General features: G+C 36.2%; 2 protein-coding genes across 2 annotated transcripts; both read left to right on the top strand.

The window, feature by feature from the left end:
• The first annotated feature begins 1,133 nt into the window (after window positions 1–1,133).
• LOC110791382 (uncharacterized) lies at window positions 1,134–5,992 on the top strand. The gene is made up of 3 exons (XM_021996126.2): window positions 1,134–1,400; window positions 1,651–1,840; window positions 3,597–5,992. The coding sequence occupies exons 1-3, from the start codon at window positions 1,260–1,262 to the stop codon at window positions 4,034–4,036; spliced, it is 771 nt and encodes a 256-aa protein (XP_021851818.1). The 5' UTR covers window positions 1,134–1,259; the 3' UTR covers window positions 4,037–5,992.
• Window positions 5,993–12,898: 6,906 nt separating this feature from the next.
• Window positions 12,899–25,169, top strand: LOC110791380 (uncharacterized). The gene is made up of 4 exons (XM_056839581.1): window positions 12,899–13,045; window positions 22,456–24,252; window positions 24,335–24,360; window positions 24,620–25,169. The coding sequence occupies exons 1-4, from the start codon at window positions 12,899–12,901 to the stop codon at window positions 25,167–25,169; spliced, it is 2,520 nt and encodes an 839-aa protein (XP_056695559.1).
• Window positions 25,170–25,639: the final 470 nt, after the last annotated feature.

Below are 25,639 nucleotides of genomic sequence, written 5' to 3'. Positions count from 1 at the left end.
TGAACGAAATTAGTATCTTTACCTTTATCTTTGAGAAACTTTGGTGTGAATTCACGATTAATGGTCGAATTTACAGAAATTTTGAGAAGAACTTGCAAGTTTAAGCTGAAATTGAACATCGAACTTTAAGAATTAGATAGAGAAAGTGGCGAAAACCTGATTCGAGCATCATATTGAAGGTAAAAACAATTTTGCAATGAAAGCTGAAGAAATTTAAAAGCCTTAAAATCGAGAATCTTACCTTAAAATTCGCAACAAATCGATCAAAAATCCAATCAAATTATCGATTCTCCAGGGATCTATTACTTCTATGATAATATGAGTATAATTGCAGCATAACATTACAAATTATACCCTATTACAATGATTGTTTTTCGAAATTGGAAGAAAATTGGGTAGAAAGTTTCGAAGATGGAGAGTTGTATTTCGTAGAGGGAGAACGTGTGATAAATTTTGGAAGGAGGAGAGAGAAACTCGCGATGTTTTCACCTGATTAGGATGGTTTTGAGATTTTATCTCAGCCGTCCCTTTGTTTTAATCTAACGGCTATTATAGGTTCTCATTATAAGGGAGGTTCTCACCCTTCTTTGAGTGATTTAAGAGATTTTGGGCCTTTTTTTTTGGGCCTAGGGCAACCGCCCCTTATGCTCTGCCCCAGGGCCAGGCCTGGTGGGAGAACGCTTCCTTTAATATACGAAGTATAACGTATTAAATGCACTCGGGTGCACGGTACACCCTTTTACATTTCTCTTATATATGAGGAGAAAATATAAAAGAAGTCACTCATGGACATAAAAATACACTTAGGTGCACGGTGCACGGTGCACGGTATACGATACACCCGGATGCACCTAATAATTTTCAGCTTTTAACATCTTTACTTGTTTCAATAGATCCGTATATCAATATATGGATAACATTGTATATTGTATATAACTAGATACTACGTTATTTGTGTAATAAGATACTTAGATCCGAATGTATAAATATGGTTTATCCTTAAATACTTTTCTCCAAATATTAGTGAGTAGCGACTGTTTTGTACTTATAAAAAATAAAAATGGGATATTCTCCACAAAATTCCCCACTATGACCTCATCTGTCACCACTTCCACTTAACCGTAATTCTAGCTCTTGCCACCCTCCCATCTCTCCCTAATCCCTACAAATACCCACCCAAATAACTACTTTGATAAAACTTAATAATCATAATCTACAAATTTAATTGACAAATTATTATTTTTACAAATTTTATAAAAATGGGTAGTTTGGAAGAAGAGAAGCTCTTGCAAATGGTACATGATTTCATTGAATCATCATCCGACTCCAATACTTCATCTTCCTCATTATTATCTCCTACTCGAAAACATGCTCATTCTACAACATTCTTTACACTTCAAGTAAGTACTTCTCTTTCTGGTACGTTTTTCCGATCTTTATTTTTTTAAGGTAATGGGTCAACCCGGCCCGAATTAGCAGGTAAGATGTTTTGAGAGTGGGAAGATGCAAGGGGAACTCTTTCTTAAAGTGTCCCTAGTGGAATTGAACCGATTTTCAGATGTCAGCAAAAAAAAACAGTACAAATCTATATATTTACTACGTAGGTATACTTTCTAATTTTAGTAACTTTTTTGGTAATTTCTTTTTCAGGAAATTCTAAAGAAGAAGACAGAAGAAGAGAAAGAAATCCATGAAAAAGTAGAGAAGCTCATGAGAAACAAAATGGGTTTGGAGAAAACAAGTGGGCTTAAGAAATGGGTCGTTAGTTGCCTTGAATTCCATGGTTTTCGCGCTTCTTTTTGTCACTCTTCTTGGATCACTACTCCTTCATGTCCTTGTGGTAAATTTTTCTCACTAATCTCTTGCTAATTACTTTTGGAGTATTACTTGATTTCTATATAATGTTACTTTTGTATATACTTTAGAAACAACAACGATTTATTACTTGTCATTCTATAATGTGTTACCACTTTCGGAGTAGTAAGAAATTTGACCAATTTTGATTTACATGCTTTAGTGAAATTATTTGTTTTAAATTGAATGTTATTAAGGTTTTAATTCTTGTTCATTTTATTTTTACCCATGCTTAAAGCTAAAATTGATCTACTTCTATATCTTCTATTTTGTTAAAAAAATGGTGGATCCTAAAAAATTGGGTATGTGCTCATACATCATACGAGTATCATACTTTCTTAAACTGTAATCAATAGTCTTCTAGCTTTTTCACTAGTATATATAACGACAATTTTACAATAGCCACAATAAAATAGTAGCCACCATAACTCATTAAATCTTAGCCCTTAAATAAAAGTGGACTATTCTTATCCATTGATTTTGCTGACTTTTAATTTATTTTTAACCATTTTATAATTAAATTATAATAAATTTTCGAATAAATTTTATACTAAAAAATAACATTGAAAATTAAAAATTAAAAACCGTCTCATCTACAACTATAGTCTGATCTTTCGAAAACAATTATGCAACAAAACAATCAAAGTCGAACCCAGAAGTATTCGAAGTGGCCACTTTGAGCAACGGTTTCGATGACTAAGACCTTGAATCCACTCGCAAGTTTCGTTCTTATTTTCACAAGCTTGCAGAATTGGTTTATGTTAAATATCAAATTACTTTGCTAAGTTTTGATGAGTTAAAAAACAGAACTGCAAATTACAAGTTTGATAATGACTATCCCTTTCACTTCTTTTATTTAGATAATTATAATTTGCATGTCTCTGTTACGACTTGCCATTAAAACAAGATTTTTTTTGTTCCAATTTCAAATTTCGTATTTCCTCGGAGAAGGAAATTTGTTTGAATTTTAATCAAATTAAATAATCTGAGATGGTTTTAATGTTAAAATAAGATGATTAGAAATATAATCATGTTTTTCAGTCGAATTTTAATGGCTGAGCCGTTGGAAAATAGGAGAAGGGACTAAGAAAGAAAAAACACCAGAAAATTAACGTGGAATAAAAATCAGGGAATTTTTTGTCAATTTTTAAAATAAATTATAAAGTTAACTTAATCAATAGCCCAGATTGTTCAACAGTAATAAAGGGCTAAGATTTAATTAATTGTAGTGGCTACCGTTTTGTTGTAGCCATTGAAAAACCTTCCTATATATAATGTCATATTGTGCCACTAAGTATGACTTTTAAGATTTGGTACAAAAAGTGTCATTAATTTAGGGTATCTCAGTATCACTGTCACTTTTCATTTTAGTTTTACAATTTTGAAATTCATATGATGTATATTGAATTATGAACTAAAACATATAGTTGTACTTATAGCAATCAGGTTGATTTTAAAAACTGACAACAAAAAATTCGAAAACTATTTTTTTGTGGTTTCCTAGTTTTTATTTTAGAAAACTGAAAACAAAAATTGATACATGAACCTCTTTTTTTTTATAATTATATATACATGTTTTTTTTTTTTTTTTAATCCATTATGACATTCTTGTGAAATCAGACATAAAAATGACGAGTAAATCACATAAATTAAGTAGGTGACTATTTGACGTGTATTGATTTCTGAAAACGCCTTGTTTTTTTGTGTGTACGTATGATCTAATAATAATATTTATTGAACAGGGAACTATGAGTATATAGAAGTAGTAAAGGAAGGAGATGGGCAAAGAGTAATAGTGGACATGGATTTGAAGTCACAGTTTGAAGTAGCAAGGCCAACTCAAAGCTACACACAACTCTTAAGCAAAGTTCCAATTATATTTGTAGGAAATGAAGTCAAACTAAAGAGGATAATCTCCCTCCTTTGCTCTGCTGCTGAACACTCCCTAAAAGAAAGGGGACTACACATTCCTCCTTGGCGAAGGGCCGTTTATATGCAGTCTAAGTGGAAGCTTTCAAATTCGACCAATTATAACAATAATAATACTAATAATAATAATAATAATAATCCGAGGTTAGAAAAGTGGGTCCCACAAAATGTGATGAGGAGAAGAGGAGGATTGACTGGTGGGGGGTCTGGTTTGTCTAATCAATTTTCCAACTTGAGCATCAATTGTTGCTAGGAATAGTACAGTATCTAATCAATTTTGGCCTTGTTATCAATAAAATCACTATTGTCATTAGAGCTGTCAAAACAGGTCATCGGGTTGGGTTTGGTTTGGGTCGGGTCATCTCGGGTCTCGGGTTATGATCAGGTCGGGTCGTGTCGGGTTAATATTTTATTCGGGTTGAGTTCGGGTTCGGTCGGGTCGATTTCAGGTCGGGTCATATCTGGTTTTTTCCTATCCCGGGTTCAGGTCGGGTTCGGATCGGGTTACATTTCGGTCAGGTTTGATTTCGGGTTCAGGTCTTATCGGGTCGGGTTTAAGTCGGTTTGTAGCAGATAATTTCGGGTTCGGGTCTTATCGAGTCGGGTTTAAGTCGGTTTGCAACACAGTTATTTTCGGGTTCGTGTCTTAGTTTGGATCGGATAATAATCAGATCAAATAGAATTCAGATCGGGTCACTCTCAAGGACGGGTCAAACTCGGGTGTGATAATTAACCTATACATTTTAATTATTTTATATTCTAAAAAATTTTGTTTAACTTATTTTAGAGTTAAATTTTTCAATATCTAGCAATAAATAATTAAAATAGATTTATCAATGTAGTTAATATTTGGTCGTGTCATTGATAACTCGGGTAAATCGGGTAGCGGGTTGTCACAAGTCGGGTCAATAGCAGGTTTCATCGAGTTACAATCGGTTTTGGGTTGACATCGGGTCGGGTATCGAATCGGGTTCGGGTCATTGTTCGGTCGGGTCAGTTCGGTTATCGGTCATTTTCGGGTCGGGTGTCGGGTTCGGGTTCGGGTGTTACAAAATCGGGTTAAAATCGGTTATCGGTTTTTTCGGGTCGGGTACAGGTTGGGTTTCGGGTTACCTATTTTACCGTAATTTCGGGTCATGGTCGGTTACGGATTCGGTCGGTTCAGGTCGGGTTTTCAGGTCGGGTCAGTTTTTGACAGCTCTAATTGTCATCACCATTACTATTGTATGAATTGATGTACACATTTTAGTAGCTACAGTTTTATTTTAGAAATGATTTATTGTTTTAAATTATTTATATACTTCATGTGGTCAAAAAAATTGCAATACTTAACCAATTAGTGTTTAGCCCTTGAGATGCACGAGTTTATTTATTAATAAAAAAATAGTCAAATTTTAATGTAACAAAGAGAGAAAGAATGAAAAATCACAATGTAGAAAATCAGTAGATGAAGAGAATGAAATTTAATATAAATTGTTAAATTAAAGTTGGACTGCTACCTAATAAAAGTGAATGAAAATACATAATGGTTTAGTTAAAATGAACCACAACGAGAGAGGAAAAGGTGTTATGCGGTTTTAAAAATTAAAAAAAAATAAAGAAAAAGGGGAGAATGACACGTGTATATCACCATGTTTTAAAATATTAGTACAAGATACGTTTGTCAAAATATAACGTTGATCATAATTATCTCTATTTATTTATTTTTTAAAATCCTTAAAATTTAATATTAGGAATGAAAGTACATAATTTACTTGACTGCATTTGCTTTTAATGAATAGTGAAAATATATGGTTAAGTGTATGAATAGTGGCAAACTAAAGGTGTAGCAATTTTTTTCCGAAAAGGAGTGAGTATTTTGTACTCCCTCCGTCTCTTAATACTCGCACCGATTTGAGCGGTGCGGAGTTTAAGACATTTGAATTGACTTATTAATTTAATAGATGTTAGTTGATAGTGGGGTATTTTTTAATATAGTTAGTGGAAATGTGTAAGAGGTGGGGAATGGTGAGTGGGGGTGTGAATTTTTAAATGATATTTTGTAGTGAATAGGGGTGTAGGTGGGGTTAGTAAGTAAGTGTGCGAAATAATATAATATTGGTATAAATATCCATTTATAGAAGCGGTGCAAGTATTAAGGTACGGCCCGAAAAGGAAAGTGGTGCGAGTATTAAGCGACGGAGGGAGTATCTATCTATAAATTAAAAAACATATACGGAGTACCATGAATGACATATGTCACTTGTGCAAAATTTTCCCACAAAATATCTCTACTTTATTTATTTTTTATTTTCTATTTATTTTAATCAACTTTATTAAAGAAAAAAGAATAATGATTTTATAGATTATAGAGATATTTTCTAAAAATAATTTGTGGTGATAGTCTAATAGGTATATAAATAATAGAAAATATATTTACTCAAGTTTTTGTCAAATGGACATCAGTTTTTTTGTTAACATATTAAGCATGTATGTAGAATTGAAGTAGAATATTTTTGTCATACAATACATCATATATAAACTATATATTAAAAGACGTTTATACATATGTACGTGTACATGTCACGTGGCGCTCTCCCTTAATCTATAAATCCATGCATGTTATCATTTCACTTTCATTTTAAAAAAATGAGAATATGAGTTGCGTAAGATTCAAACCTATGACCTTCCAATAGACCATCATCCAATTGAGATATGATCTTTTACATGTCATATTTGCAAAATGTATATCCTATATAATAAAGATAAGTTATATTGTGAAAACATTCAAACATAATTTCAATAAAGACTTATAATAATTAATTATTGTCCACATAATAATGCGGGGTATCGCCCGCGCCCAAATACTAGTTAGATGATTAAAATGGGTATACTCAAACTGGATTTATTAATTATGCAGTATCTTTAGTTGAAAAAAATATTTCAATCAAATATTAACTTTAGAATATGATTTGGGTTTGGGAAGACCCTTCCTAGAAGGTAAGTCCCTCCTCATTGAATGTTGTCTAGGTGTTGTGTTGCAGCCTTTGTGCCTTTTTTTGGCAATATAATATTCTTACTTATAAAAATAAAAATTGTACTTGCGCTGGATCAAATCTAGTGTAATTAGTTTTCTATGCATGCGATAGATGTGTGCTTGTAATTTAAACCTACAACTTTTTTATAAGGCGGTCTTACATAAAAGACCACCTTGGTATCATATAAGTTTAGCAATATAACCAATTAGTTAAGAAATGGAGCCAATTAGTTAAGAAATGGAGCCAATTAGTTAAGCATTGGAACTGATTACTTAAACACGGGAACTAATTCGTTAAGCACTTAAACTAATTAATAAACCAATAATACCAATTAGTTAAGCAATGAAACCAATTAGTTAAGAAATAAAAGTGGTATTTTCAGTAAGGCGGTCTTACACGAAAGTTGCGCTAAAAAACGCACACACAATAGTACTTATTTGGTTAATTAATTTTTGCCCTTTTTATAATATTTTTTCTTATTTTAATTATTTGGATATTTTGTTACGTATCTTTTAAATTAGTTTCCCTTTTACATTGTAATATAAAATTATTTTGTGTTTAATTTGTTTTGTTTTTTTAATTTTAACAAATGGTAAAATAGGCAATCACTAATTACACTGCTCAGGCGCTCCTTATATAATAGAGAAGAGATACTATGTATATAAGGCTAACATTATACGGAGTAACTACGAGTATCCTTCCGTTCTTAAATATTAGTCATAATTTGACTTTTCTACTCGTTTCAACTCAATATTTAAATGTAAATATATCGAAATACGCAAGTTAAAAAATTATAAAATTTGATATTATGAAACTATAGAGAATAAAATAAAAAACTCACATGAATATATTTTGAAATACCTATTAGAAAGAAATTAAAAGATTTTCTTCAATATTGTGAGTAGTGTCAAAATTCTAAATAAGAATAATATATGAGAATAGAAGGAGTAATACTTTAGGTGATGTTTAGCGATGAAAGCCCTTTTAAATTTTATCAGGCGATGTACTCTACAGAGTTTTGGAACTGTGCTTTAATAATTCGTTGGTTTGGTACTCAACTTCGAGCAAATTCAATTTTTTCTTTGTTCCGTAGTATGCGAAATAATGTTGGCCTATCAATTAAAAAAATTGTAACTTCTTAATGGAGTATCTGGAAAACAGGAAATGCAATTATTTTTAAACACACCGATTTCTCTGTTGTTAGCCTTTACCTTAGAGCCTTAAAAATGTTTAATGAATGGAACATGCGTACTTGTTTAAACTTTTTGGATATGCAATCATATGTAAATATTCCTAAACGCCAACTTTGTTTTATTCAGGTCGCCTAGACATCCCCTGCCCCTGACACCTTTAAACTCAACTTTGATGGCTATGTTTGTCATAGGAGTGGTTATTAGGGATCATTTGTGAAATAATGTTGCTAGCTGCTTCTACAATCTAGGAGATACACTCCCCTTTCTTGCAGAGGATATTTCCCTCCGTAATGGGTTACTATTAGCAATTGTAAATAATACAGTATTAGACATATATTCATAGAAAGAGATAATTTACTACAGTAATAATTCAGATTTTGCAGCAACATATTACATATCCGTGGAAAATTCAGTTGCTTATGGACAACGTCAAAAATCTGCTTACACATTTTGAAAGTTTTACTTCGCATCATGTATATAAGGAAGCTAACCGTGCAGCAGACTATGTTGCAGCCATCAGTCAACACATTCAGACCTACCAAGATTTATATCCTCTTATTGATCTTAAAATTTCTTATTTTATTTCCTTAGATAAGTTAAGATATAGTCTTGAGAGAAGACCATCCTAACTTATTCTGTTTACTTTTCTTTAAAAAAAATTTAAAAATAAATAAAAATGAAGCCCTTTTAAATTGTGATCGGCGATGTAGTAGTAATGAGGCGCTCTATGCCTCTATCATAATCTTGTACTTCGTATAACTATTAAAAAGGTCTTCATTCAGTAGTTAAGGTTGATGCTTTAATAGAGTAATAGACATTTTTACGTTAGTTGTTAGGTTCTTCATTTTCGATTCGTTAAACTTAGACTGTTATAATTTATATCGTCTTTATCACTCATGTATAAATTTTCAATTTCTTAAACTTTTATAATTTATATTGTCTTCATTAATAAAAACAATCTGATACTCGTAATACTGTACAACTTCTCTGATTTCAGATATTCAATGTTATCCATTAGAGTTTCTCAGTCTGTTTTATAAAATGACATTTCTGACTAAAAGATCTGGGTGCGCATCCAACAAAAACTTTTTTTTAAACGAGGGGAAACTAAAGGCTCCTTATGAAACTAGAGGCACAAATTCTATGGGGCACGGGGGATTTTTTATTCCAAACAAACAGCTTTAAACTTTTTTAATTTCATTTCACCAACTTCATTTCTCAAAAAATATTTATCTTTTAGGAACATTTTTATTTCTATTTTAAGTTGGTGTATATGATTGTACCTCTCTACTTATGTACCTCGTGTCGGATTTTGGGGAAAAGCCTAAATCGGATGGTACCAAAAGGTCCAAAAGACAAGCAACATGGTAGTGTTGAACTTGGTATTATTTAGCCGCTCCTCTTCTTTCTCGATCTCCTTTCGCTCATTTATCTCTTTTTTTGTTGTTCAAGTTAGATGAAGTATTTTCGGATATTAGATATGTGCTTGCAAACACATATCATAGCAAAAGACAAAATAGGAAAAATGATAAAAAAAGAAATTAAATGGTACTTTTTTGACATGAATGGTACTTCCTTTTTTGTCTTTTAGCTATTTGTCTTTTAGTTGATATGTGTGTTGCCACACATATCTGATATCCGAAAAAACAACCTCGTTCAAGTTATTCTTGTCCATTTAGGCTAAAAATAGTTTTATTCCAAAGAAATTAGACTGTTTGAACTATTTTCTTTTTTTTCTTGTTTTCCACTCATTTGTTGTTTTTCTTTTCCTTATTTTGTTGATCTATACCCAATTTCTAGGTCTTTTTCCTAACTATTTAGGTTGCTGATTCTCATCTATGGATTAATTTTTTTCCTAGGGCTTTAGCAAGGGAGAAGATGATATGGATTAGTATGGATCTAGTGTTTGTTATAAACTAGTCAATGTGAGCAATTTGTGCAAAAATTACAAAGCGAGAGAAAACCTTGATTTGCGGTCATGTGAAAGGTAGCACCAGTGTCCATATACCAATTTTCATCTGGTGATTTGAGCGAGAGAGTGTGCATTGCTGTCTCGATGTTAGTAGGTGCAGAACCTATACTAGGGGGAGCAGTAGCTTGATAAGCTTCAGGAGGTCTTGCACCTAAAATGCCAGGCTGCTTAGGGCTTGGTGCACGGTGCTGCCACGTTGTTGGATACGGGCACGGAGGTGTTGCCCAAGGTTGAGGGGTCCAGGCTCCCCACGGAGGGAACTGCCACCAGGCAACCACGGTTGGGCCTGTGGTGTTGCAGGCTGTTGGGAGGAGCTGTTGTTGCCACGACCCCCTCCACGACCACCGCAACCCCTACTGTTATTGTTGTTGTTCCCATGTTCGCGGCCACCACTTCTCGTGTTGTTGTTATTGTTATTTCGGTGACCACCACAGGCAGCAGGAGCAGGAGGGTCATCGGGTAAGAGCAGCACCGACATCACGAGCATCGCATTTGCCGAGGTCCGATTCCACCAGAACAAGCATAGACATGGCCTTGGAGAAAGGAACCAAGGGATTGTTGTGTTGGATAAGAGTAGCAACACCACCATAGGCTTCATTGAGACCAGGAACGAGTTGAAGAACCTTACATTGATCATAAACCGGAGCCGAGCCGTTTCCAAGTTGGTCGGCCATCATCTTTATACGCTGACAGTACTTAGTTACATTCGGGAAATCATCAAGATGGACTTGAGACACTTGATTCTCGAGTTGGACAGCCCGAGTAGTTTGATTGTCATGAAAGAGATCGACCACGATTCCAAGCTTCCATGGAAGTGACATCGGGCTCGAGAATAGTGAAGAGAACGTCATTTGAAATCGTTTTGTATATCCACTGTAAGACAATCGTATCAAGGCGATCCCACAATGATGGGTCCTTGGAGGTGGAAGCTTCCTTGTCGGACGAAGCTTTCTTTTTGCTTGTTGCAATTTCAGAAGGTTGGATAATATGATCGAGGAATTGATATGCCCTTGCGTGAATCTTGAACAAGGTTGCCCAAGAATTATATTGAGAGCTCTCCGTATCAAGGGTGACAGAGATGAAGTTTTTCACATTGTTTACAGCGAGAGCCGGGTGAAATTTTGTGTTGTCAGCCAGGGAGAGATTGAGGTAAGAAGAAGGTAGAAAATGTAGAAGAGAATGGCGGCTGGAATTGCAGACCTAGCCTGATACCTCGAGAGAATTATATTAATTCCTTGAACATTATTGATTTACAAAACGTTTATATACTAACTACATTAGGGTTAGGGACCTAATTAATCTTTCCATAATTACAAAACATATATACAAAATATATATAGTCTATCAGCTATCTTAGAAAGATGTGAAGACATCGAAAATCATTGCTCGTGCCAAGGCAGAAGCACTAGAGTACAAATTATGTTTTAAGAGGCAGAACTGCATAATATATTAATTACTGTATTGTAACATTTATGACTTTTTTTTCTAAATCTATGACTCACGTATATATTTTATCCTTCGCCCATTTTATTATTGTTATTATGCTATTTATGCGTTCTACGTTGTATTTGCATGTAGCCTGCATGATGCAGGGTACGATTCTAATCCTTTGATTCGCGCGAGACGAGCGTTTGTCATAACATGAACTCTGTTAAATATTTGTGTCCAAATGAAACGAGATCGAAGCTAAGTTTGGTAACAATGCAGTCAATATTTGTTACGGAATTAGAATTACATTATAATTCTATTACGTAAGTCCTAGAGTTAGAAGGAATTACTATTCCTAAAGTCTTAATGTTTACGTAAGACTAAGCAGCATATCCCTTAGATTTATTAAAGAACTAGGACTAGTAGTATTAGGATAGATTTACGTTATCCAGTGTACTATAAATATGGCATTGCTCAAATCAATACAATTCAAGCTTTCTCCCTTTCTATTATATTTCACATGGTATCAAGAGTAAGGTTTCTATAAATTCGTTTTTTTTCTTTCTTTTAATGGCAGGCGATGAAGTCACACCGCCTCCTCCACCTAAGAAAATTGAACCCGATTCCCCGTTTTATCTAAGTAGTCAGGATCGTCCGGGTGACTTTATCACTCCAACTAGACTTCGTAATAATAATTATGATGAATGGGCTAGTGATATTCAAACCGCTTTGGAAGCACGACGAAAATTCCAGTTCCTAGACGGTACCATCACAGGTCCGATTTCACCATGTACACAATCGGATTGGACTACAATCAATGCTATGGTCGTCTCCTGGATTACAAATACAATCGATCCTGAGGTAAAATCGCAATTGACAAAATATAGAGATCCCAAGCGCTTATGGGATCATCTTAAACATCGTTTTTCTTTTGTTAATGGCCCTAGAATTCAACAAATAAAATTTGCAATTGCCCGTTGTGAACAAACAAAGTCTATGACTGTCTCGCAATACTATGGTAAATTGAATGCTTTGTGGGAGGATTTAAACAATCTTGAACCTATTATTACTTGTACATGTTGTTCAAATTGTTCTGCTGCAGATCAACATATCCAAAGACGTGAAACAGCTAAATTACATGAATTTTTGATGGGATTATATACTCCGTATTATGCTCAACAACGCACTAATATTTTATCTCAAGATCCCTTGTGTTAAGATATGTTAAGATATTAGATATTATTCTGTGAATATTCTGTAGAGTCCTAACTATGGTAAGTTACCTAATGTGTACCTAGGGTTTAGGTAACTGAGTTGTACTATATATACGTGTGTGATTAATGAGAATGATACGAGATTACACAATATTTGACATGGTATCAAGAGCCTAGGTTAAAAACCCTAGATTTTTTTTCCGCACGAGTTTGAGAGAGTTTGAGAACAGCGAATTCCTTCGCTTGTTGAGTACTGCGTTCTGAGGAGTTACAAATTCCTAGGGCATAACAATGGGTAATGACGAGGAGCCACCACAAAAGACAATCGCCGCCGCCGTCGATCTGGACTACTATCTTGGGTCAGGTGACGGCCCCGGTATTGTCATCACCCCTGTAAAACTTCGAGGAGCGTCGAACTACGATGAGTGGGCCAAAGCGGTTCGTCGCTCGATGATTTCAAAATTCAAATTTGGTTTTCTTGATGGGTCTGTGAAGGAGCCCATTACGGACGAGACGAAGATGAAACATTGGATTGCGGTCAATTCGATGGTGGTGTCTTGGATCACAAACACCATTGAGGAGAGTTTGCGTTCGAATCTGGAGGACTTTGATATTGCTCACGAGTTGTGGAGTCATTTGAGGACGCGGTACTGCGTCGTGTCGGGCACCAGGGTCTGCCATATTAAGATGGCTCTGAGTGGTTGCAAGCAGGGCGCGTCTGAGGGCGTCATGGAGTACTATGGTCGCTTGTCGAAGGTATGGAAGGAGTACGTACAGTATGCACGAGTTCCCAGGTGTGTATGTGCGGGTTGTACGTGTAATATAGCGAAGCAGGTGGGGGACATTCACGATGAAGATCGTCTCCACTATTTCCTAATTGGCCTGGATGATCACTATGAAGCCATTCGTGCACAACTGTTAGCACGATCGCCGTTGCCAGGACTCGACGAGGCGTACCAGACGGTTATGAATACCGAGACCATGCGCGCCAAGGCAGCGAGAGGTCCGGAGAGTGTCATGGCGTTCAAGGTCGAGACTAAGGCTCGGTCGAGGTCGGGAGATGTCAGTGGCAGATTTTGTGGTCATTGCAATCGTGAGGGTCATGAGGAAGAAACTTGTTATCAGCTGATTGGATTTCCTGAATAGTGGGATGAGAAGAAACGAGGAGGACGAGGGCCTGGTCGAGGAGGCAGGACGTCGATTAGAGGAGGCAGAGTAGCTCGTGGGGCAGCGTCGTCGACCAGTGGTGTCGCTCGTGCCAATGCCGTGAGCAATGCCACAGGAGGGGCGACAACCACTGTGACGAGTGGAGACGGTTCGCAGGGTGCAGTGACGACAACCAATCATGAGCTTGTTGGGGTGACGAAGGAGCAAGTCCAGCAAATAGTTGACATCTTGTCACGACCTTCAAACAAGTTGCAAGGTAATCTTGATTTACGATGGATTGTTGACAGTGGGGCATCACGTCATGTGACGGGTGATATTTCAATCCTGAGAAATATCAAGACATCAAGAAATCAACAGGTTGTGTTGCCGGGCGGTCAACCTGCAAATTCAAACCAATATGGTTCGGTGGTCTTGGAGGATGGTTTCGTGCTCGATAATGTTCTATTTGTGCCTAAATTGAACTGCAATTTAATTTCTGTAACTCAATTAAGTGACGAATTACATTGTGCTGCTCAATTTACTAACAAAATGTGTGTTCTTCAGGACCGCTCGACGAGGATGGTGATTGGCGTAGGTGATCGACAGGAAGGACTATATTTTTTCCGTGGGGCTCCAAAGGTTCGTGTGCTAGCAGTGGAGTGTGTGGTCGACTTGTGGCATCAACGGATGGGACATCCGTCGGAAAAAGTGTTGCAGTTACTTCCTCATGTGAGTCATAAGATTAGGAAGAATAAAACAATTTGTGATGTATGTCCGCGGGCGAGACAATGTAGGGAGAGTTTTCCAGTTAGTGTTAGTCGTGCTAGTCGCACATTTGAATTGGTTCATCTTGATTTATGGGGACCCTACAAGACTCCCTCGTCTTGTGGGGCAAAGTATTTTTTTACCATTGTTGACGATTATTCTAGAGGTGTGTGGATTTATTTACTGAGTAATAAAATGGAAGTTGCATCGACATTTCTTAATTTTGTTTCCATGATTAAGTGTCAGTTTAATAGATCCCTTCGAGTAGTACGCAGTGATAATGGTACTGAATTCAATTGCTTACAAAATTATTTTCGTCAACATGGGATTCTGTTTGAGTCGTCGTGTGTTGGGACGCCTCAACAAAATGGGAGAGTCGAGAGAAAACACCAACATATTTTGAATGTTGGGAGGGCGTTACGTTTTCAAGGAAATCTTCCAATAAAATTTTGGGGGGAATGTATTTTGGCCGCCTGTTACTTGATAAACCGTACACCTACCCCGATCCTTAACAATAAAACACCTTATGAGATGTTGTTTGGTAAACCACCAACGTATGTGCCTATCCGCGTGTTTAGGTGTCTGTGTTATGCATATAATCTCCGGTGTAAAGGGGATAAGTTTGAGTCTCGGAGTCGCCGATGTGTGTTTTTGGGTTATCCGTTTGGCAGGAAGGGATGGCAACTTTATGATCTAGAGACACATAAGTTCTTCGTCTCACGGGATGTCAAGTTTCATGAAGGGACGTTTCCTTTTGTAGATGAATCGGATGTGTTGCCACTGGTGCATGATGGTCATGGGGGGCTTGACCATTGGAGTTTGGATGAGAGTGGGACTACGGGTCCTGAGACCGTGTCGTCGCCTGCAGGTGATACTGCTGGGGTGTCGCCGCCTACAGGTGATACTGAGGGAGTGTTGTCGCATCCGGGAGCTGATGAGGGGGTGTCATTGACCAGTGGCGACGACAGGGGAGTGTCGTCGCCTGTGAGGGAGGAACAACAACATGAAACACCTAGTCGAGTGGATTCAGACGTCGTCTCCTCACAGACAGGTGTAAAGGAGACGACGGGTAGTGACGAGAGTGAGACAAGGCAGTGTGTGGAGGATACGGAGTTAGGAAGGGGGAAGCGTGCGAAGTTTCCGTCGACAAAGCTGAAAGACTGTGTGATACATACAATACGGGAAAAATATAGTACTTCCGACAAAACACCTACGGCGTCATCACTCTCAGGTACTCCTTATCCTATCACATATTTTGTTAATTATGAGCGTTTTTCGTCAAAGCACATGCATTATATAGAAGCATTGCAAGAAGGGCAAGTTCCTAAGAGTTTTAAATAAGCGATGCAACATGAGGGGTGGCGTCAGGCAATGGCTGCTGAAATCACGCGTTGGAGGAACAGGGGACATGGATGTTGGAAAATTTACCGTAAGGGAAGAAAGCACTGGGGAGTAAATGGGTGTATACTGAGAAGCGTGATGAGGATGGGAATTTGTTGAGACTGAAGGCTCGATTGGTATGTTTAGGGAATCATCAGGAGGAAGGGTTGGATTATAATGAGACATTTGCTCCCGTCGCGAAGATGGCGACAGTTCGAACTTTCCTAGCTGTCGCAGCTGTCAAACAGTGGGACGTGCATCAGATGGACGTCCACAATGCGTTCTTGCACGGTGACTTGGAGGAAGAGATCTATATGAAGATTCCTCCTGGATTCCAGAAGAATCACTTTGACAAAGTGTGTCGAATGAGAAAGTCGTTGTATGGGTTGAAACAAGCACCTGGATGTTGGTTCCAGAAGTTGTCGACGGCATTGACGCACTATGGATTTCGACAGTCGCTGTCCGATTATTCGCTCTTTACTCTGTCTAAAGGTACGTTGCAGCTGAGTGTGCTCATTTATGTGGACGACATGATTATCGCAGGCAATAACAAGTTTGCGCTTGAGAGTTTTAAGGCATACTTGAAGGAGTGTTTTAAAATGAAAGACCTCGGGGCTCTGAAGTACTTCCTTGGGTCAGAGGTGGCACGAAGTAGTCAAGGGTTCTATGTATGTCAGAGAAAATATGCCCTCGACATCATCTCAGAGGCCGGTTTGTTGGGAGCAAAGCCTGTGGACTTTCCCATGGAACAGAATCATAGGTTGGCATTGGGAGACGGGCCAGACCTGCCGGACGGTGAGCAGTATAGGCGTCTGATCGGACGTCTGGTTTATTTGGCTGTCATGCGACCAGACGTTGCCTACTCTGTACATGTCCTATCTCAATTTATGCAAGCACCAAAGGAGGCACATTGGGAAGCAACTTTGCGAGTAGTGAGATATTTGAAGAAGTGTCCGGGTCAAGGTATACTACTTCGGTCGGACAGTGCGTTGCAGTTGGAGGGGTGGTGCGACTCGGATTGGGCAGGGTGTCCAATGACGCGTCGGTCGGTGACTGGATGGTTTGTGTCACTTGGTATGTCGCCAGTTTCTTGGAAGACCAAGAAACATCATACTGTTTCTCGGTCGTCTGCTGAGGCAGAATATCGATCGATGGCAGCTCTGACGTGTGAGTTGAAGTGGTTGAAACAACTACTACGCGACTTGGGGGTGACACACGACCAAGGCATGAGGATGTATTGCGACAGTCAGTCTGCGTTGCATATTGCACAGAATCCGGTGTTCCATGAAAGGACAAAACACATCGAGTCAGATTGTCATTTCATTCGAGATGCAATCAAGGAAGGGATCATCAGTCCGTCGTACGTGTCGACGAAGGTTCAGTTAGCAGATATCTTCACCAAAGCGTTGGGGAAGGCGCAATTTGAGTTTTTTTTGAACAAGATGGGCATTCGAGATCTACATGCCCCACCTTGAGGGGGGATGTTAAGATATGTTAAGATATTAGATATTATTCTGTGAATATTCTGTAGAGTCTTAACTATGGTAAGTTACCTAATGTGTACCTAGGGTTTAGGTAACTGAGTTGTACTATATATACGTGTGTGATTAATGAGAATGATACGAGATTACACAATATTTGACACCTTGCATGCCTACACTTGATCGGACATATCAATTGGTGACACAAGGCGAACGTGTCTGGTTAGCTAAACCCGCAATGGAGGACAGCCCATCCGAGGTGACTGGTTTTGCTATTCGTGCAACTGTAGACACGAACCGACACATTAATAGTGATGTACCATTTTGCACAAAATGCCAAAAATCAGGCCATGATATTACAACATGTTGGGTCCTAAATCCTTGCATCCATTGCCAAGTCATGCAAGTGGAGACTGTTATCGCAAATTTTTGGCTATACCCGGGTACAGCCAAAGCTGGCTGTACCCCCATCCAAAACGATGTCGTTTTGTGTTGTTTAAAATGAACATTAATATACTGGTACAAAAATGAACATTTACTATTTCGGAAATGAACATTTATTTATTTATTTGGAATGATCATTGACTATTTTGGAAATGAACATTTATTTATTTATTTGGAAATAAACTACAAAAATGAACATTTACTATTTCGAAAAAGAACATTTATTTAGTTATTTGGAATGAACATTTACTATTTTGGAAATGAACATTTATTTATTTATTTGGAAATAAACAATATAGGCGCTTGTAAAAACATAAAAGACCAATGAAGTGAATAATTTCATTATGAACATTAACCATATATTTATTGTGAACAAACAAATAAACAAGAAAGAACAAATAATTCAACAAAAAAGAACAAACAATATAAAAAAGAACATAAAATTCCAGAAAAAAGAACAACCAATACAACAATTATGAACAATTTTATGATGAATTTTAAAGCCAACATGAAAAAACAAACAATACAACAAGAAAGAACAAATACTGGTACAAAAATGAATATTTACTATTTCGGAAATGAACATTTATTTATTTATTTATTTGGAATGAACATTTACTATTTTGGAAATGAACATTTATTTATTTATTTGGAAATAAACTACAAAAATGAACATTTACTATTTCGAAAAAGAACATTTATTTAGTTATTTGGAATGAACATTTACTATTTTGGAAATGAACATTTATTTATTTATTTGGAAATAAACAATATAGGCGCTTGTAAAAACATAAAAGACCAATGAAGTGAACAATTTCATTATGAACATTAACCATATATTTATTGCGAACAAACAAATAAACAAGAAAGAACAAATAATTCAACAAAAAAGAACATATTAGGTATAAAAATCAGTTATCATCCTATATTATGAGAGATGTCAATTCTAAACCTAAATCGTTGAACCCGTTGGGTTGGTTCGATCGTTTAGAACCCAAACCGTTAATAACCCGCGAGCTGGAACCCAAAACCAGATCCGATTATATTCAACCCGAACCGACCGAAAAATATTAACCCAATTAGATTTGAAACCCGTTAACAAACCATTCCAGCAACAACCAGAACCGAATGGATCTAAAAGCCGTTAATAACCCAATCCGCTTCAATCCGAACCGTTGAACCCGAGGAAAACCCATTGACAACCCGAACTGTTTTAACCCGTAACCCGCTTAATTCGAACCATTTACAACCCGTAACTCGTTTAATTCGAATCGTTTACAACCCATAACCAGTTTAATCCCGTTACCGATTTTAGATTCTTAACCCTTATAAAGTTAGTTATTGGCTTTGTCCCCCTAATTTAACAATTTAACATCCCTATATTCGATAAATAATCAACTTTTAGCCTGCACATCCGCACCCGTCTATTATTCTCATCCAACCCCCTCCATCATTGATAGGAATGATTTTCATCCCTTCCAATCCCCGTTTTGAGAGGTGCAAAATAAAATGCATCCCCTCTTCATCACCCTCCCCCGTGTATCCACACCCGCCTCAAACCCACCCCTAGCCTCAATTTTTTTTTGTAAGACAATTTTGAATTTTAAAACTCTATTCTAGAGTATTTGACAATCCTTTTGTTTGATTAGAATAATTAATTAAATAAGCAAAAAATTATAATGGGAAAGTTATTAGTAATTTTTTTATATATTCATAACTAACGTGGTAGAACTTTTAGTAAGTGTTAGTTATGCATATTATATTTGGTAAAAAACAATGAACCATTTGATATTACGATTCTCACCCATATTTTCGGAATATACTATTTGCGTGAGATTATACGGCTGTAAAATATTTGATGTTATAAATTATTGTTATGTTTAATTATTTATATTAAAGGATAGGTGAATCAATGAGTGATATTTGTCATCACTACATTGATTTCCACTCTTTTAGTATAATTTTTTATATTATAAGATAATCAAATAAAAAACAACACTTGTCAGCACCATGTAATAGATTTGGAGTTTGAGGGGAAAATAACGTATTGTGTATTAAATTATTTATACATAATTATAAGAATCTTTAAAAATGAAAATCTTAGTAAGTTATATTTTTATGTTATATTTTTAGGATGTTTATTATCAACACAATCTAAAGATTTATAATGCCAATCAATAATATTTTCTTTGTGCATATTTTTCCTTAAATAAAACAAACAAATTTTGACTAATATTTTTAATTTTTTTTATATTAAAAGAGAGGCGAATCATGGAGTGACATTTGTTATCATCACATTGATTTCCTCTCTTTTAGTATATTATATAGATACTCTGTATTATGTAGTCCGTAATAGATTTTTATTGAGAGATAGTTAGAAAAAAATATTTTAATTATTTTAAAAGATAGGTCAATAAATGAGTGACATTTGTCATCACCACATTGATTTCCTCTATTTTAGTATATTATATAGATAGATAGATAATCGGATAGATATATAGATAGATAGATAGATAGAATAGACATAGATATATAGATTTATAGGATATTCATTTTACATATATATAGGAATTCTCCATATAAGTTATGGTTCGTTCGATATCACTGCCACTTTTCAGTTTTTGGTTATAAAAGTCACATGGTTTAGATTCAATCATGAATTAAAAAATAGTCATAGTAATAGTATTCATATTTATTTTGAAAACTGACAACAAAAAACTGGAAACTACTTTTTCTGGTTTTCATATTTTGGTTTTTAGTTTTGTAAAAACAGAAAACTAAAAACTAAAAACAATATCGAACGGGGCCTTAGTAAAAATATTGATGAATATATTATTCTTATAGATTTTTCCATATCAGTTGTTGTTACCATAGAATAAGCATACGTAGGACTATTTTTGGGAGAATTTTATCACATCTAGTAATTAAAATATGTGATGTTTAATTATTTTTATATTAAGTTTAACTATTTATATTAAAAGAGAGGCAAATCATAGAGTGACATTTGTCCCCACCACATTAACGTCCTTTATTTTATTATAGTAGAGACATATATAAATAGTTAGATAGATAGATTAGTGTAGAAAAATTAATCGATGACAATAAGCATTTTTCCGTTCACATAGCTAAAGTTATCAATTTTTTATGTTTATTATCAAGGAAAAGCATATGAAAGGAAATCATTAACATTAGCTATGTGACTTAATAATTTCCGTTTGTATAATCATTTTCAATCACATAGCTAATGTTATCAATTCTTTAGTTTAAGAATATGAGTTCACCGAGCTGCTGTAGATGAAAATTTTAGGTAATTCATATTTTTTCATAATATTATTAGGATGTTTATTATCTACGGAATCAGAAATTGTTGGTAATTTATATTTTTTCGTAATATTTTTAGGATGTTTATTATCCGCATAATCTTTAAGATTTATAATGACAATCAATAGTATTTTATTTGTGCATGTTTTCCTTAAATAAAGCAAAGTAATTTTGACCAATAATTTTAATTAATTTTTTAATAAAAAAAGAGGCGAAACAATGAGTGACATTTGTCATCACCACTGTTGATTCCTCAGTTTTGACGATGACAAACTTAAGCTATACTCACAACTGGTTATTTAAGGAATGTCACAGGTTTATATGAAACGATCAGCACACTTAGCAACAACAAGTATACAACGCTACCAGCTGAGAAACCATGAAGAGAAGCAGTTCAAAACAAGGATTAAAATTGAATCATGGGCCAAGGAGTATGAAGCCCAGCAAGTTAATTAGAGTCCAGAAAGGTATAAGATCAGTAGAAACAAATACAGCTTAGTATGGGAACAGAATATTTCATAGAGTCCTAAATCAGTTTTATTTTATAAAAGATAAGTGTCGATTTACAAAACTGATTTTACTATTTTACTTAAGGTTAAACTCTTAAACGTTTTAAGTTAATTTACAACTCTCAAATCCGTAAGGATTGAGTTTATCTAAAACGCGTTTTAAAGATGTTATTTGCGAAAATATATCTTTTGAAAAGAGTCCTAAAACGCGTTTTAAAGTTCTCTGCGAAAGTTTCATCAGACTTATTTACATCAACCGGAAGCTTTCAGGTATCACCCTTAAAGTCTTAATCTTTAAAAGAAGTCTGTTCCTGTTCCCATATAGAGCAGTATTTGTTACGTGGTCTTGTATCTAGTATTTAGTGTTAAGTTTAATATTCTTTGATTTCAGTTTAAGTGTTGAGATTTTGTATGTTAAGCCTGAGTCAGGCTTACTTGAGCAAGAGAGAAGATCTCACAAGAGATCCGTGAGGAGAAGCAGTTGAGGGACTGTTTCTGTAAGGGAAGGAACAACGAGGGGTTGTTCCTGGTCATCTGTAGTCAGAGGCGACTAACAGATTGTGGCCCGAGTAGATTAGGCTTGTAAAGAAACTGAGTTGTTTTGCCTAATTAGTGAATGTGTTTAAGTCCCCAAAAGGGGCCGTGGTTTTTTCCTCTCTATTGGGCCTAGAGAGTTTTCCACGCTAAATCTCGCTTGCATATTTTATTGTTTCTGTTCCTAGTAGTTTAATTTTGTAAAACCATAAAATATCAATTCACCCCCCCTCTTGAGGAACTCTGTGAAACTAACAATTGGTATCAGAGCCAGAACCCTTTAACTGCAGGTAATTCTGTCGGGAAAAACGATTCAGAAGCTATGAACACAACTGAGAAACTCGAAGAGGGATACTCAACACAACGACCTCCAATGTTTAGTGGCAAATACTATTCATACTGGAGAAACAGGATGGAGATCTTTATCAAAGCTGAGAACTATCAAGTATGGAGAGTCATTGAAGTTGGAGACTTCCAAGTCACCAAGCTAAACACCTCTGGTGAAACCGTTCCTAAACCGATTGCTGAATTTGACAAAGCCGACTATGAAAAGCTCGAGCTTAATGCCATGGCTGTCAAAATTCTTCACTGTGGACTAGGTCCTAATGAGCACAATAGAGTAATGGGATGCAAGAATGCGAAGCAAATATGGGATCTGCTCCAAGTCACTCATGAAGGAACAAATGAAGTCAAAAGATCAAAGATTGATCTTTTAATGCACCAATATGAATTGTTCACCATGAAACCTTCTGAAACAATTCAAGACATGATCACCCGCTTCACTAACATCATCAATGAATTGAACTCTCTTGGAAAAATCATAACCCCTGAGGAACAAGTTAGAAAAGTTCTAAGAAGTCTTCCACAAGATCCCTGGATGGCCAAGGTAACTGCCCTTCAGGAAACTAAAGACTTCACCAAGTTTAACCTGGAACAACTAGCTGGATCCCTCCTGACTCATGAACTGCAACTAAATGCACGACCTTCAGAGAATAACAAAAATAGGGCTCTTGCTCTAAAAACTGAAAATGATGAAAACTCTGAAGAGGATGAGGAAACAGCTCTATTTGCTAGAAGATTCAGAAGAATGTTCAGGAACTATAAAGATGGAGATCACCGAGGGAAACCTAACCGAAAATTCTCCAAAACTGATACTGGATGCCATAAGTGTGGAAACTTGGAACATCGTATTAGGGAATGCCCTCTCTGGGATCAAGAACGAGGAAAAGGAAAGGAAACAACCAGAGACAGATTCAAAGATAACAGGAACTCATTCTCCAAAACTGACGTGAGAAAGGCCATGATTGCTGCATGGGGAGACACTTCTTCGGATGAGGAACAGGAACAACCCAACGAAGAAACATCTCACCTATGCCTTGTAGCTGAACATGAAGAAGATGGATCCGACTCAGAATCTGAAAAATTCCAGGCAAGTCTCACTCAAATTAAAAATAAACTTGAATCTCTTTCCAAATTAGAATTGTTTGATCTACTTTCCTGTCTCACTAGTGATTATGAGGATCTACTGAAAGAAAAGTTAGACTCTGATAAAGAACACCAGACCACCATAAAAGAACTTAGTAATGAGCTAGAATGGACAAAAAATACTAACATAGATATAGACAAACGGTTCTTTAACCTCTTTGATCAGAACCTCCACATAAAAGAAATCTGTGAAGTTTTACGAAGTGAAAACATCTGGCTAAAACAAGAACTAATTGATCTAGAAGTGGCCAAGACTAAAAACCTTTACAAAGAAGAACTAGAAAGAACTCAACTGGAACTAGTTAAGATTCACCAAGAAAAGACCAAACTAGAAGATGAACTAGCTAGAAAGACTAGACACAGAATAGAAGGAACACCTAAATGGATAGAAGAAGCTAGAACCAAACGCACAAAAGGACTAGGTTTCAACCATAAGAAACGTCAACCTAAAAAGACTAGAGTAGATCTCTATAGTGACCTAATATGCTCCTTCTGTGGCCTAATTGGTCACTACAGAAACTCTTGTCCCAAAAACCAACGAAGCTTGGAAAAGAACATAGAACACACCAGAACTAAATGGGTAAAGAAAAGCGATTTGATTCCAAGCAAGGAACCCAAGCTATGCTGGGTTCCTAAAAACTCTAACTAAAAATCTGATGCAGGTCGAAGTGAGGGGGAACAACACATGGTACCTAGACAGCGGTTGTTCCAAGCACATGACAGGAGACAGAAACAGATTTCTCTCACTCACGACCTATGAAGGTGGAACTGTGACTTTTGGCGATAATAAAAAAGGTAACATCATTGGGATTGGTAAGGTCGGTAAGTCAAAGTCTCACTCCATCGATAATGTATTTTTAGTTGAAGATGCTGAGGGAATGCATCAAAAGAGTTGGAAATATAGCAATGTTTTTTTTCTTTCTTATTTCCGGAAGCAATCTTCACAGGCACAAGGATCTCCTCACAGCAACCTCCACTTTCCAAAGCGGGAATCTCTCTCTTATCCCGCGTCCTCTCCAGACTCTTTGGCTTGGAAGGATTGGGCTTGTGCCTCGTCTAGGACATAGCTTATTAAGCATTTCTCAATTCTGTGACAAAGGAAATTATGCTAAATTCTTCTCGAATAAATGTCTGATTATCAACAGTAACACTGATACAGTGATCTTAGAGGGACAGAGGAAAGGGAACACCTATGTGGTTAACCTGAACTCCGTTCCTCACTCCAATCTGACCTGTCTCAGTGTTATTGAAGATGATCCATTATTGTGGCATAAAAGATTTGGTCATGCTAGTTTCTCTCTAATGAACAAGTTGAATTCAAAAAATTTAGTCACAGGTCTTCCGAATACCAAGTTCGCAAAAGTATCAGTATGTGATGCCTGTATCAAAGGAAAAACAAGTGAGAACTTCTTTCAAGTCAAAGGGAATGATCAGTACAACAAGACCACTGGAGCTGATCCACATGGACTTATGTGGACCAATGAGAACTCAAAGTAGAAGTGGAAAAAGATATGTGCTTGTAATTGTAGATGACTTCTCAAGATACACATGGGTAATCTTCCTAGCCAGCAAGGAAGAAACATTTGAAGAATTCGTGGCATTTGCCTCTAGAGTCCAACGACAAAGCAATCACAAACTGGTCCATATCAGATCAGATCATGGTACTGAATTCCAAAACAAAAAATTTGATGACCTATGCAAAGAATCAGGAATAAGTCATAACTTCTCTGCACCTAGAACTCCTCAACAGAATGGTGTGGTAGAAAGAAAGAATCGAACTCTTGAAGACATGACAAGAACAATGCTGATTGCTAGTGGACTTCCAAAAAGTTTCTGGGCCGAAGCTCTAAACACAGCATGCTATATGCTAAATCGAGTGTTGGTTAGAGCAATCAAAAACAAAACCCCATATGAATTATATAGAGGAAGAAAACCCTCCATAACTCATCTCAGAATCTTTGGATGCA

This window comes from Spinacia oleracea, chromosome 3, assembly GCF_020520425.1.
Source record: "Spinacia oleracea cultivar Varoflay chromosome 3, BTI_SOV_V1, whole genome shotgun sequence".
Taxonomy (NCBI): Eukaryota; Viridiplantae; Streptophyta; class Magnoliopsida; order Caryophyllales; family Amaranthaceae; genus Spinacia; species Spinacia oleracea.
This window is presented reverse-complemented; position numbering and strand designations above follow the sequence as displayed.

What these genes read in the sequence shown, in the direction of transcription:
- LOC110791382 (XM_021996126.2), top strand. Translation starts at nt 1,260, where the DNA reads ATGGGTAGTTTGGAAGAAGAGAAGCTCTTGCAAATGGTACATGATTTC. An exon ending in CAACATTCTTTACACTTCAA is followed by an intron (nt 1,401 to 1,650) that starts GTAAGTACTTCT and finishes TTTCTTTTTCAG; the next exon opens with GAAATTCTAAAGAAGAAGAC. An exon ending in TACTCCTTCATGTCCTTGTG is followed by an intron (nt 1,841 to 3,596) that starts GTAAATTTTTCT and finishes TTTATTGAACAG; the next exon opens with GGAACTATGAGTATATAGAA.
- LOC110791380 (XM_056839581.1), top strand. Translation starts at nt 12,899, where the DNA reads ATGGGTAATGACGAGGAGCCACCACAAAAGACAATCGCCGCCGCCGTC. An exon ending in ACGATGAGTGGGCCAAAGCG is followed by an intron (nt 13,046 to 22,455) that starts GTTCGTCGCTCG and finishes AATTGGTATCAG; the next exon opens with AGCCAGAACCCTTTAACTGC. An exon ending in GTGAGGGGGAACAACACATG is followed by an intron (nt 24,361 to 24,619) that starts GTACCTAGACAG and finishes CAATCTTCACAG; the next exon opens with GCACAAGGATCTCCTCACAG.